The 15364-nt window shown below is 34.0% G+C and overlaps 1 protein-coding gene across 1 annotated transcript; it reads left to right on the top strand.

The window, feature by feature from the left end:
- The first annotated feature begins 679 nt into the window (after positions 1–679).
- On the top strand, positions 680–8733 carry LOC145261272 (uncharacterized). Its single transcript, XM_080119743.1, has one exon. The coding sequence runs from the start codon at positions 1170–1172 to the stop codon at positions 6669–6671; it is 5502 nt and encodes a 1833-aa protein (XP_079975869.1). The 5' UTR covers positions 680–1169; the 3' UTR covers positions 6672–8733.
- Positions 8734–15364: the final 6631 nt, after the last annotated feature.

Below are 15364 nucleotides of genomic sequence, written 5' to 3'. Positions count from 1 at the left end.
ATTCTAATTTTATTTTATGCAGATCTGTTATTGTATTTTACAAATTCTTAGGAAAAGATCACTTGTCCGAACATTATTGTATTTTCTTTAACGAAGATAATATATATATATATATATTTTTTTAAATAGCACACGATAATTTCCACTGGCAAAAACCGGAAGTGGCTTTAAAGAAGTTGCTTCATAATCATCAGGAGCAGCAGCAATTAGACGGACATAAAGTAGACGTACATTTTTAGTAAGACCGGAGATTAACTTGGACAAAAAAAAAAGGGTGCAAATTATGGAATTTGAAGGTGGGGGTCAATTTCCTAAACGCCCTCCCATTTAAAAATTTTTTTTTTTTTTTAAGAAAATCGACTTGAAGCGATTTATAGGAAATCGGTAGCATTGCAGAGTTGATTTCGCATTGTGGACTCATCCTGTCCTTGTTCGTTTTCAAGATGGCGAGGCGAAACACTCCTTTTATTTTTAAACGCAAATAAATCACAAGTGAAACGAAAATAAATTGTTTTTTTGTTTTTTAATCAATATCTCAACTGTATTTCCTTTAAAATAATTTATATCACGAATACATCAGAAAAAATGGAAACACTAAAAAACAAACGAAAACAACAAATAAAAAAAGTAGCATAATTTTATAGCAACATTGGTCCCCCATAGATTACATAAGGCAATCATTCGTTTTAATTATTCGAACCGGAAGTGACGTAGGAGAGGAGGGGGAAGTCGCCGTTACTAACAACAAAATTTACAAATGGACGAATTTAATTCTTGTTGTTTTCAGACGACAATGACTTTAATGTCTTTGGTAAAAATGACGAAGTTAATTTTACAAACAATTTCTAAAACATGAAGTTTACCATAAGAAGTCGGCATCGGACATTTCTTACGTATGTTTTTTTTTTTACTTGTCTTTCCGTCTTTTATATTTGCGAGTTGATTTTTTTTTTTTTAAACGTATTTTTTCGTTTAAAAACAATATTTTATTTTAATTAAAACTGACACAAGACAAGACACGAATAATTAATCAAAAAATACGATAGTGTTAAATGATTCAAACTAACTTAAAAAAAAAAAAGAACTAAAAATACGCAAAAAACAAAACTTTTCTTTAAAAAAGTAAAACAATTTTTTAGTTAAAAAAATAATAAATAAAATAATAAAAAATGCATCAGCAAAAACGGAGACAGGTTCATAATAACAAATTTCACCAAAAAAACGTGAAGGTTGTCCGTGAATTACACCACAGACCCTCAGACAAACGCCCTGTTCAATTCTTAAACGAAGAACAACCGATTAAAATTAATTCTTCTACATTTTTTCAAAATTCAACAAATCGACATTTCAATAAAAGCGTGCAACTGCAACAACACTATTCTTTTCATTCTGCAAACGAAGCGGACCGTCTTTTAGATTTGAGCAGTGCATCGTCATTATCGGTAAAATCCTGTTTTGATGGTTTTAGCACCCAGAAAGTGAAGCTGCCAGTCTCTGGTCTTCAGGAAGTACAAAACCTACCCGGAAACACAGGGATTCCTTTAAACAATACGTCAACTCCAAGATCTTTATCGCCAGAATTTGTCTACCTGAAACGGGTTCCTGTAGAGAAACACAATTGTTCAGATGCTGTCGATTCTTCCGCTTTGCTTGATGTTCAGGTGAAAAATGGAAATCCCCAAAATGATTCACAGAATCAAACTGAAAGAAATCAATCGGGGATGGTTTTCACATCAGCCAATCAAAATCCATCAGAAAGAGTTCCTTTTTCAGATCAAACCTCAGAAAATTCTGTGAAATCGGTTGCCTTAAATTCTAACAGTATAGGACTTGATAATAAGGAATCTTCTGAAAAATGTTCTTCAGACCAAAAAACTCGTCCTGTCAGGATACATCAGGGTTCAGTAGCCACGAGCAAAATTCTGATGCAAAAAAAAATTCCAAAAAATGACAACAATGTGCAAATAACAAATTTTTCCGCCTCGGATTCGTTAGCTGCGCGTAAAGCATTGCTTTTGAGGAAATCCCAAAATGCACAACATCCCGTTCGTCGGACTGTCCCTGCAACGGCTATCACATCCACAAATAAATCGGGTGACGCATGCGAAAAGAAGGATGTGTGCTACTCTTGTAAAGAGAACTCGCTTCTCCCTGATACGGTCAGCGCAGTTGCCACAGCAACAGCTGCTGCACTATCGACCCAACCCCTCCTCTCCTCACAGTTTAAACTGGAATCTCAACTCTCATTGCTTTTGGAGAAGATCAGCACGCTGGAGCAGGAAGCGGCCTTAAAACAGAAAGAATTGGAAAACAGAAATAAGACCGAAAAGATAGCCAATCTGGAATCACAATTGCAACAAGTTACTGAGGAACGGATGAAAAATTTAGAAGTTCTGCAAAAGCAGTTGTTTGAAATGCAAACCAAATTCTTAAGAGTTGCAGGAAATTTTGAAAACATGTCTCATGTTAAGGAATCGAACACTCTTTCAACAGAAAACCAGAAGCCAACTGAAACACAATGTGCTAGCCTGAATTCCTCGTTAAATACAAGCAATGGTCAGGAATTAAAGAGCAACCCCAGTATGAGTTCTGGGTACCAAACTCTGACGTGTGCGACACTCGACCCTCAAAAGAGCTTCACAGATGATAAAGTACCTCTTGGATCTGAAGAATACAAATGCCTTAACTCGGTAGTTACAAACGTGGAGAATATTCGTACAGCAAAACATTCTAATATTAAAAACTGTGGTAAATCAAATCGAAATAATACAGTCTGTCGACCGACAGCAAAAAACATATCTGTTCGATCTGTGGAAAAGAAACCCAAGGTATCAGATCAAAAGGTTACATTTTCTGTGAAAAATCCCGCTAGTTCGATCAGTACAAAATCGAAAAGAAATGTCCAAACAAAGATCTGCACGGATAAGAGACCTTCTAAAAATATTACGCAAAAAAATGTTAGCTCCGTAAAGAATAAAGTTGGAAGCCAGATAGACAGTGTTAATAAAATCAATATGCACTCCAAAGAGAGACCGATTGGAAGCGATATGAAGAGCAGCTCGGATATAAAACTGTCACATTTGGTTCCTGATAGTTCAAGGTATTCGGTATTAAAAGATTTTGTCAGTGGCAGATATTCCCAAAAACCTTATGTGATCCGTGAGATGAACCACGTTTTAAAATCTGCTACCGAGAGAAAATTAAACACTAGTTTCACAATCGACGATCATCCGATTGTAGAAAGAGAAGACAGAATAAAAGAACATATTTCTAAAGTTGAAACCAAACGACCAGAATTGGATAAAGAAACGCCGCTTGAAAAATATGTTTTACAATCACCAGACAAGTCTTTACTTTTCACTCAAGATAAAATATATTCAGGTCAGCAAGTTTTGCTTCCTTCTGCCGAGGTTCTAGCTGGACAGGAAATCCTTCGGAAAGCTCAAACCAGTCGCATGGTATTGGAAGCTAACTTGGAGATGGCTGAACGAGATAATGAGAAAGATGCTGTGTACAGCTTCGTCGATCACCTTTACGAGGGAAGTCCTGCTGCGCACCGGCTACAGCTGAGTAGAAAAGTAGACGAAGTCATTGCCAAAGTGCAGAAAGATATCCGAAATGAATTGTCTCAAGCAGAGGGTTTAAATTCTCTGCCAAATAAAACAAAAAATCAAAAATTTATTAGTTCTTCCAAAGGGCAGAAAATTCTACCTGAGAAAACGATAAATAAGGTTTTCGTGACTAAAGAGAAATACCGTGATTCGGATTACCTTGCGCAGGTTTTTGGTAAAGCTGCTTATCAAAATAAGCGGACGACCGTGAAAAATCCATATATGCATTTCCAAAACTGTCAAAGGGCCAAATCCCCTCGTCCAAAAGAAACGATGCCGGTAAAAGGCATCCAAATGAGGAGTGCTAAGACGCAAACCCGACAAGAAAAAGAAAACTGTTTAAAAGAAAAAGCTTTTAATCAACAACCAAAGACGATTGATAATAAAAAGTATTTTTTTGCTTCTTCAACAACTGACAGACCAAATTCCATTAATGTCCAACACGGGCATCTTGGCCACATGGCTGTTTCCCTACGTGAACCGAGAATGGATTCAGGTTTAAAAGTGCCGATTACAATCAGAGCAGGAGACTCTCTGACGATGGCACCAGAAGACCAACCGAAATTGATTCCAGCTCGGAATGTGACTGTGTGTAACATTCCAGTCTGTGACAAAGAACAAGTGACAACAAGGCGACACGCATTAGTCAAGCAAACATTACCTTCTGTTGTAATCGAAAGTCAGCAGAAAATGATTCAGCCAAGCAAGGATTTTCCATGCGATTCCAAGCTGCATGCTGAGGAAGTTGAGAAGAAAATGACGAACTGTCGCAATGTGATGATTTCTGATGAGAATGTAGTTGAAGAGTTTGAAGATCACTCAGAATCGTCTGGATCTGTTTTGTCATCTGAAGAGGAGGTGGTTGAGGAGGAACCATTAATAGTATTGTCCACTTCAAAACCCAAGATAACTGGAGGTAAAGTACAGAAGATGACGACGGAACTCGTTGAGAAACGGATGGGAGAAGACATTTTGGATTCCCTTGACACTCAAGTCATTTTCCCTTGTATGCCATTCGTGTCGAAACCAGATTCCCCGAAAGAATCGTCTGTGCGACATCATCTGCAGAACGAAAACTTGAAGTGGGTTGAAGAAGAAATTGTTTCTCAAATTCTTTCATATCAGTCTAATCAACCCCCCATGTTACCTTCTAACCCTAACCCGCTACCTTCTTCCGACATATTTTGCAAAGTAGCAGACAATGTCCCCCAGCAAGATACGTTCAAGTCCGATGCAAACACCCCTCTTCCTGATGACATGCAGGCTTCTATTAATCATCTTACTTCCTCGTTTGTTGATAAGACCCTTATTTCACAGCTCGTAGAAGACCTTCTTGTGGATAAAATAAATGAAATGCTTAAAGATGCAAAAGATGAAAACGTGCATCCCGTGCTGCCTGTATCGGATCCAACCAGTCCACAAAAAGAATCCTCATCAATATCAGAAAAGCCGATGCCTCCAAAAACCCCCGAAATGACACCCGACGTGAGTGAAAGATCATTAGCTTCACCAGAACCCGATGTACCTTTTCCGCAAACTCCATCTGCCTCTCCGGAACCGTTGTTGGAAGAAGGATCTGACATTACTAAAGATTGGCATCAGAATTATTCTTCCGACTTGAATCCAAGTTTGTTTCATGCAGATCTGGAGCAAGAAATAAACAAATTAAGGGAAGAAGATCAAGTGATTCACCGAGAAGAAACCAAAGGGGATGCGCCTTCCACGTTTGAAACTTTGATAACCCCAGAACGGACACCAACTTTAACGCCAATTCCAGTTGGTTCTCCTCTAACACCAGTGAGCTCTCCACCGTCCCAACTGATCTTGCTAAATAAGAACAAAAAAGATCTTACCCAAATCAGGACACCATCCCCATCAATATATGACCAAGATGTTGATGAAGAAGCTGCAGACATCCAGCAGGATGAACTACAGTTAACCATTAATCTCGACGAAATTCCTTCAATTCAAGAGGCGACTCAAGAGGAAGAAACATCCAAAAATAAAATTGAGAGAGCAGCTGCTGATGCGAAACCAAATCAAAACCTTTTCGAGAGTTTATCTCCTGAAGAAACAGGCAGCATATTGACCATGACAAATGAAAGTGACACGATCTTTGAGAGCGTTTCTGGTGGTCAGTGGGTTTTGAGCAAAAGTGAAGGTGAAGCTGTCGACGTTGATGTCGGTAAAAAAACGTATCAACAAATTGCAAATGCCACCAGCACAGCTAGCACGTTGCGAGACACGGAGGATCTTTTTCAAGACGAGACGACAGAGATAACATACAGTGAGGGTGAGGTTGCGTGCAAGAGTCGAGTGTCGCCAGAAAAGGACATGATGCTAGAACTCGCCTCGCAGATGCCGAACCTGAATCGCTCTAGTTTGCATTACGATTTAATCTTGCAGTCTAACGAAGAGGGAAAATCCATTGTTCATCGTAGCCTTGGAGAGATCCCTTTGATTGAATCAGAACCCTATCTTGCCAAAACTGCATCGGCAAAAACTGAGAACGGTCATTTCCTAAAATCAGAAGAGAAATCTTTAAAACAACCGCAACCAAAATTAACCGAAATGTTTAATTCTCCAGCTGATTCACAAGATGAAGATGATAGGATTTCGGAATTGGAAATGTATGTCCTTCCGAAAGGTGCAAGAGTTATTGAAGTCGGTAAGCAAACAGCTAAGCCATCGTCACTTGAACCAACAGTTTCCAAAGTTGATCCAAGCAAGCAGAAACTTGCTCCATCTCAAATCGAGTCTGGCTCTGTTTCTGACACTGACCAGTTGAACTTCATACAAAAGTCGGTACGCTTCAGCAAAGACAGCTTATTGACGTCTGTAGACTACACAGCCTATTTGAAAAACAGTTCCGATCTCGCAACCTCTGACCCAGAGAAAGTCAGCGCTTCTTCATCACATAAATCGGTGCCATCTTATGACGGCAATTTTCAAGAAAAACCCAATAAGAAGAATCGACAGATGGCAGTGATGATCCCACAACCTGATAACATTTCGGATGAAGGAAACATTGATGAGATTTCTTTAGGTGAAGAAAACTGAACTTGCCACGCATAAAAAAAAAAAAAAAAAAAATGCTGATTTAACGAGCAAGGAAATAATTTTGATTTGAATAAATATTTTTCATTAATTACTTGATTGGAACAACACATGTTTATCTTTTTGAATGGATAAATCTAATCTCTGCAGAATTTAAATCATTTAATCTGCAAAGGGAAGTAACTCTGTATTACACTCGCTTTAAAAAAACATTTAAAAAAAAACATTTAAAAAAAAACATTTAAAAAAAAACATTTTAAAAAAAACATTTAAAAAAAAACATTTTAAAAAAATTAACTTTTGTAGTTTTGAATTCTTTGCACAACTGTTCTCATCATGTTATTTTCATGTTTCGACCGATGTAACCTCCGATCTTCTTCATCTTGTCCAACTCACTGAAGCTATACAAAGTTTGGAACTGGACACTTTATTTAATCCATGTTAGGGTTAGTTTGTGCTTATTCAGTCAGCTATGACCAAGTTGAATTTTTATTTTTAGTTATTTTCGTCTGTGCTGGGGATTGAACTTTCAACTTCCAGGAGACTATCCATTCTTTATTACTTAATATCACATGTTCACGATGGAGATTTGTTAAAAAAAAAAAATTTTGATTTAACTAAACAATATACTAACACATAATGTGATACCATAAAACGCGCATGCACGCATTATACAGGGCGTGAATATTCGTTCATCTGGTCAGGATATTCTCTAGGAAAAACTAACACAGTTTAATTTCTGTCCAATCACTGCGATGTTGCATCAGTGTGCTTATTTTACCAAATCCATCAACGGAATGTGCTCCAACGAACTTGATGCATTTGTACCTCCTTAAAACTTTATCGCCAAATTGTACTTTAAAGTTGCTTTTCAAAAAAAACATCTGTATAGGAAATATTTCTTACTCTTATGGCTTGTCAGTCTAACTGGTCTTTAAAGTACAGATCCAAGCATGGTTCAACATCTTGATGAATTTTTTATTTTTTATCTTTTTATCCTTGAGTCAAGAAGAACATAAATTCATAATTAAAAAAATTCATTGCATAAAAAAAAATCTGGCGATTAATAACTCCGACACACTAGACAAGTAGCAAAATTCCACCCCTTTATTAGAGAGGTCTCCAGATTCTGGAAAGTTTTTTTACTCGAATAGCTTTTATCCTCAAACTGCTTATCTTTGAAATTCCCTCACCACCCTCTCTTTCTTTGACGGTTACATCATGCAGAAATTTAAATGTAATGTGAACAAACATCTTACTGCATAAAGATGCTCTTTTACATCTGGCCCCTAATTCACAGTAGCCGCTTATGTCTCGACGTTCGTGTGTCTGGTTTTGAGTGAATAAGTAATCACATGTTTTCTAAAGACGGAGGCCTAAGGCGAGAAGGTAAAACAAAAATAACAATCATGTGAGCCGACACCTATTTCACCCGCATGCCTTATCGATTCTTCATGAAACGCAAATTTCTTCCCAGGATTTGATGGCAGGCTATATAAACCATGGAGATACAAAAGAAAAGACGGACAATGAGCACACAGTTACGCTGAGCCTGGAGGGCAGAGGAAAACAAATAACTTTGGCTTTTTGGTTAGGATCAAACTGTAGTATCTGTTCTGATGCTGCACTTCGTCTTTTCTCTCCTTGGTCAGTGGAGGAGAAATCCTTCATGACTGAGACGATTTTTATTTTTGTTCCTATCCAGAGTGCCCTTTTTTTGGGGGAGCTGGATTTTCCCCCACATTAGAAACCGACCTTGTGTCTGACTCTGCCCTTGTGAGGAGGCAAATGAATAGGAACTATCACTAGCACAAGTTCAGACACAAACTAAGTAAAGGCAAACCAATATACACACACACACTATCATACGCATATTAATATTAATGGAAATCAAACATATATACACACACTTCTTAAAAGACTAATTCAATCTTCTCACTTTGAACATTCTACAAACAAAAAAACATTTCAATTTTCAAACTCACAAAAAATATCTTTTATACTTTTGTAAATATGAATATTTTGATAAATATTTTGAATGCTCTAACTTTACTTTTTTCATTCATAACTGAATTTTAATTTTTTTTTTATTCATAACTGATTTTTTTTTTTTTTGCATTCATAATTGATTTTTTTTTTTCATTCATAACTGAATTTTATTTATTTTTTTATTTATAACTGATTTTTTTTTTGCATTCATAATTGATTTTTTTTTTCATTCATAACTGAATTTTATTTTTTTTTTATTTATAACTGATTTTTTTTTTTTTGCATTCATAATTGATTTTTTTTTTCATTCATAACTGAATTTTATTTTTTTTTTATTTATAACTGATTTTTTTTTTTTTGCATTCATAATTGATTTTTTTTTTTCATTCATAACTGAATTTTATTTTTTTTTTTATTTATAACTGATTTTTTTTTTTTTGCATTCATAATTGATTTTTTTTTTTCATTCATAACTGAATTTTATTTTTTTTTTATTTATAACTGATTTTTTTTTTTTTGCATTCATAATTGATTTTTTTTTTCATTCATAACTGAATTTTAATTTTTATTTATAACTGATTTTTTTTTTTGCATTCATAATTGATTTTTTTTTTTCATTCATAACTGAATTTTATTTTTTTCATTCATAACTGATTTTTATTTTTTTCATTCATAACTGATTTTTTATTTTTTTCATTCATAATTGATTTTTTATTTTTTTCATTCATAACTGATTTTTTATTTTTTTCATTCATAACTGATTTTTATTTTTTTCATTCATAATTGATTTTTATTTTTTTCATTCATAACTGATTTTTATTTTTTTCATTCATAACTGATTTTTTATTTTTTTCATTCATAATTGATTTTTTATTTTTTTCATTCATAATTGATTTTTTATTTTTTTCATTCATAACTGATTTTTTATTTTTTTCATTCATAACTGATTTTTATTTTTTTCATTCATAACTGATTTTTATTTTTTTCATTCATAACTGATTTTTATTTTTTTCATTCATAACTGATTTTTATTTTTTTCATTCATAACTGATTTTTTATTTTTTTCATTCATAACTGATTTTTATTTTTTTCATTCATAACTGATTTTTATTTTTTTCATTCATAACTGATTTTTATTTTTTTCATTCATAACTGATTTTTTATTTTTTTCATTCATAATTGATTTTTATTTTTTTTTATTCATAACTGATTTTTTATTTTTTTCATTCATAATTGATTTTTATTTTTTTTCATTCATAACTGATTTTTTATTTTTTTCATTCATAATTGATTTTTATTTTTTTTCATTCATAACTGATTTTTTATTTTTTTCATTCATAATTGATTTTTATTTTTTTTTTATTTATAACTGATAAACATTCTGATTTCATCAGATGTTTTTGTAAACAGCCTTCGTTAAAAAAAGGAGTATATTGTTCTATTAAACTTTTATTGCTTAAATAATTTAACTTTGTTCATTTTATATTAAAAAAAAAAAAAATTGAAAAGATATTTTTCACTCAGTAGTGAGCTTTGGAAGATTGTCAGTGAAAAAAATGCAATCGCCAAAAGATAAGCGTTTCATTATTTCTAGTCGCCATTTTGAAAAATCACTCACAAATGCGACTGTTTCACTCGCAATATAGAGCCCTGTTAAACAGTGATTATTGATTTTTTTCTGTCTCTATCCGAACATTGGTTCAAAAGATTTGGAACAAAGATTAAGCAGAATAAACCTTCTCTGTCTTCTAATAGTTTGAGACTATGTCTCTTTTCGAGGTATGAAAGATTATATTTGCATGCAGTATTCCCTCAGTGATTATATTTGCATGCAGTATTCCCTCAGTGAGGTGCGTCTATGGTTATAAATTTTGTGTATTGCACCACGTTGAAACGTAGCGCTACAAATCTGATCTTTATTGGCACTTGCTGTATCTTATTAGTGTTATTCAGGAATTTTTTTTTTTTTTTTTTTTTTTAACTTTTTCTTTTAATTTGTTGTTAAAAAAAATATTTACGTTTTTGGTCTCCTGATAAAGGAGGGATTGAACCTAGTAATTCACTCTCATTCGTCTGTTCACACTTTTCTCAATAACCATCCCTTGGATTTTTTTTTAAATTTTGCACAAACATTAGTTATGGTGAAAGTAAATTTTTGCCAAAACAGATTTTCCAGTATAACTCTGTTTTCCCCCCAAGGGTCATTATAGGGTAACATTGCTCCCAAACCGTTTGTTTGTTTGTTCGCATTTTTCTCAATAGCCATTTCTTGAAATTTTGCACAAACATTAGTCATGATGAAATTTTTTGGCTTGTTAAAAACATAATTTAGTGACGGAATCATCATCATTGTGACAAGTAAAGATTAGATACCCGGGTAGCAGACAACAAAGATAGGTGCATATTTCAAGTGACACCGATTGTTTAACCTTGACATTGCCATTGGTTGTTTGTAAACACGTCAAATAGCAGACATGTCCGAATGTTCAGGAGCAAGATTTTAAAAAAATATATTTACAAAACTTTTTAAGATTTAAAAGAAAAAAATATATTTACAAAACATTTTCTTTAATATTAAATATTTACAAAACTTTTAAGGATTAAAAAAAGCAACAACTTTTCTATTTACGCAAAACTTCTTAATGTAAGTAATAAAACAAACGTATTTAAACAAAATATATTTAAATAAATGGATGTCTTTCTAGCCGAGTTCTTTTTATATATTTACAGAACTTTTAAAAAAAACTATTAATAATAATAATATAAGTAAATGGTAAATTTTTACGACGTGCCCCAGCCCCAGCATATTATAAACACTCCAACCTCCCTATGTTAAAGAACGGCTTTTTTTTTAAAATTTTTTTTTTTTTTTTTTTTTTTTTTTTACCCCAAACAAGGCACATTGCCACTTTGGTGTAGGGGGCTACTATCAGGGGAAACATCTACTGGGGCACTATGTAGGGATTAGGGCAGCGAGATGTTGGTTCACGTTGCACTTGAACTTATGCATGTCAGTACAGTTGGGGAAGCAGTGACCTGGAATGGAATTCCAAAGTCTAGCAGTTCTGGGGAAGAAACTACTGGAGTAGAAAGATCTTTTACATCTAGGGATCTCTACAGTGTGGGGGCGGGATTTTGCAGCTTGTCGGGTCTGTCGAGGGTGTTCACGTCGTGGGGGCACAAGTGCTTGCAGTTCTTCAGAGCATTCACCATTATAATACTTGTAGATCAGGCAGAGGGATGCAACGTTTCGACGATGGGACAGAGGCTGAAGTTTTGATGCCAGTTTAGGGCCTATCAGATTTGCGACTCTCTTTTGAACCCTGTCAAGGAGAGAGAGACTAGTAGCCGATGCACCGGCCCAAATATGACAGCAATACTCCATACATGGGCGAATAGTGGCCTTATAGAGGTACAGGATACTTTCGGGTGTTAGAAGTTTTCTAGCACGGTAGAGAGAGCCCACCTTCCTCGCAGCGGCCCTGGCAATGCTCTTGATGTAATTGTTTCAGCTCATGTTTCCTGTGAACGTTAGGCCAAGGAGCTTGAAAGACGTACTCTCAGCTAAAGAGTTGTTGGCCATTGCTATAGGTGGTAGAGAAGGTTTCTTGTAATTATTGAATGAAACCAGTTTTGTCTTGGTGGCATTGAACGTTACCATCCATTTTTGTCCCCATTCCACTACTGATTTGAGGTCATCCTCTAGTGTTTCTGCCATTACTTTAGATATATGTTCATTTGTTTTCTTGTCGTGCCTGCTATAGAGTGTGGTGTCATCAGCATATATACCCATCTCAGAGGCAATTTTATCGGGGAGGTCATTTATGAATATCAGGAACAGCAGAGGACCAAGGATAGATCCCTGGGGCACTCCGGCATTTATATTATATTGTTTAGACGTACGACCGTCGAGGACAACCTGGATTTTTCTCTTATCTAAGAAGGATTTAATTATGTTAAGTATTCTACCAGTGATACCGTAAGATCTAATCTTCCGGAGGAGACCCTCATGCCATACCCTGTCAAAAGCCTTAGATATATCTAGAGCTACCGCTTTGTCCAGTGAATGGTATATGCGTTCAGAGATTACAGTGAGGATGTCTGCCGTGGAACGGGCTTGTCTAAATCCATATTGATGGTCGGTCAGAAGTTTAGCATCTGTAAGGTGCTGGACTAGAGCATGGTTAATTAAGGTCTCAAATATTTTGGCAAAAAGTGGGAGGAGGCTAATAGGGCGATAATTTAATGGGTCAGTTCTTTCGCCAGAATTCTTGAATACTGGTACCACAGAAGCAGTTTTCCAGCAGCTCGGAAAGCAAGATTCATTAAGGCATTTGTTGGAGAGTTTGGAGGCTTTCGGAATAACACCCCCTGTTCTTAACGTGGGGAGGTGTTTATTCCAAAAGCCGTTCTTAACATGGGGTGGTTGGGGATGTTTATACTACGCTAGGGCAGCTCGTAAAATAATACCAAATAAATAAATAAACTGACGTTATAACTGAGAATTTCGGATGATGTCAATTAAAAAATACATCATTTTTAAAAAATTAAATAAAATTATCATAACCAAACTTATTAATGGCAGAAACAAATACAAAATAACTGACTTGTTCGGATTTTTGCGACCAAGATTAATTTTTATGTACACTGTGTGTGTGTGTGTGTGTGTGTGTGTTTATCTTTTTTTGTGCGTTTTTAATACAATTCTATATTTATTTAAAGTGCGATTTATGTAGATGGTCAGTTAAAGGAGGAATCCTTCTAGACCGAGGCAATTTTTATGCATAATAAAATCACAAGTATAAACAATCTAGATTTTTAAAAATATATTTTATTCACATATCTTTTATAACTTTTATTTTTATAAAGATGAAGTGTAGTATCACAAGATACAAATCTTTTTATAATTTTCATTTTTATTAAAAAAAAAATAAAAAAACTTGCTATTTGTTTACTTCTCCATAAAGACAAATTAAGTAAAAGTTTAGCGTCCGAAATTTTTCGTTTTCTAATGCTTTGTAATTAATAGAGTTCATTTTTTTTATTTTTTTATTTTTATTATAATTATTATTATTATTATTAGTTTTATTAAAGTTCTGTAAATATATTAAAAAACGCATTCAGAAAGACACCCATTTATTTTAATATATTTTGTTAAATTTATGTTCGTTATACTTACACAAAGTTTTGTGTAAATAGAAAAAAGTTTTTTTAATCCTTAAAAGTTTTGTAAATATTTAATATTAAAGAAAATTTTTTGTAAAAATATATTTTTTCTTTTAAATCGCAAAAAGTTTTCGCGGACATGTCTGCTATTTGACGTGTTTACAAACAGCCAACGGCAATGTCAAGGTCGAACAACCTGTGTCACTTGAAATGTGCGCCTATCTTTGTCTTCTGCTACCAGGGTATCTAATCTTTACTTGGTCCGTGTTATGGATCTTCCTGATTCTCACACCAACTCATTCTGTGCTCCATTATACCACATAGGTTTTCATTGGTGCATTGTGAGTTCCCTGTTAGTTGTTTGACACAAGTTTTGTGCAGTTTCCCCACTGAACCACATCCCTATTTTGGCATCCACAAAAGAAGATTACCGACGATCCCATCATTAGCGTTTCTTGTTTCTCTATCGATGCTCACGACTGGAGAAGGTGTCTGTAGAGTTGCTACCTTGTGGGGTACCACAATTGTGATAAGGAGATGAGAATTCTCATCCACTGTCTCCCATCCAACTCCATGTTGCAGATAGGGGAATAGTCTTTATGTAACATAGAGTCGACAGCCATATGCAAACACATACAAAGTTAAAAAAAAAAAAAAAAAGACTATAAAAAGTAGAAAGGACGATCATGGAAGAGACGTGGAGCACGGAATGAAAGAACGTTAGAGATCATATGCGTGTTGTCATGGTCGTAACAATGAGAAAATAAATATCGTTACAAAGAAAAAGTGAGTTGAAGTTCTTTTTTATTCTTTTTCTTGGTTTCCTTTGTGATATTGACTAATACAAGTAACGTTCCGTTTAGATATAGGAGTCAACTGCGAATATGCAAATTAAGCAATATCGGACAATATAACGAGTCAAGGCATAGAATCTAAAAACCACTCTGCAAAAAATATGGTAAACCATGGGGGAAAAGATTAGTGTATGTGTTTTCTAATAAAATTGATAGTCTTATAAAATGTTTAAATTTAAATCCAATAAACAGTATCAGATTTCTAGTTATTTTTTTTCTTTTAACGATGAAATAGTCATGATACAAAAAATATATTCTTTTACAACAGCTGTTGCATGATGGTCATTTAAAAAAAAAATTTTTTTTACAAACAGATTTTGTGAAGTTTAATTGAATTACTTATGATATCGTTTGGTCATTCTAAGTAAAATTATTTAAAATTTTAACATTTCAGAAGAAAAAAATGTCAAAGTTATGCTTAAACATGAATTTTGATAGACGATATTTCGTCTTTATATGGGTTAAAGCTGAAAATATGCAAGGGAGATAATTCAATGTTAAATTTAAAAATTGTTCCAATTGTTTTAAATCTTGTTTGATTTCTCTTGACAAAAATGATTTTGTAGAAAAGATTCTGATCTTTTGTTTTTGCACAATTCTTCTCAAAACGTTGCCTAAATGTTTAGTAAAATATTAAAATAAATTTTCAATCGATTTTTATCGAATATTAAACTGAGAAATTTTGCT

The sequence above is a fragment of the Euprymna scolopes genome, chromosome 37 (assembly GCF_053919585.1).
Source record: "Euprymna scolopes isolate OS-2025 chromosome 37, ASM5391958v1, whole genome shotgun sequence".
Lineage (NCBI taxonomy): Eukaryota > Metazoa > Mollusca > Cephalopoda > Sepiida > Sepiolidae > Euprymna > Euprymna scolopes.
The sequence above is the reverse complement of the archived record's forward strand: the minus strand, read 5'-3'. Positions and strand labels throughout refer to the sequence as shown.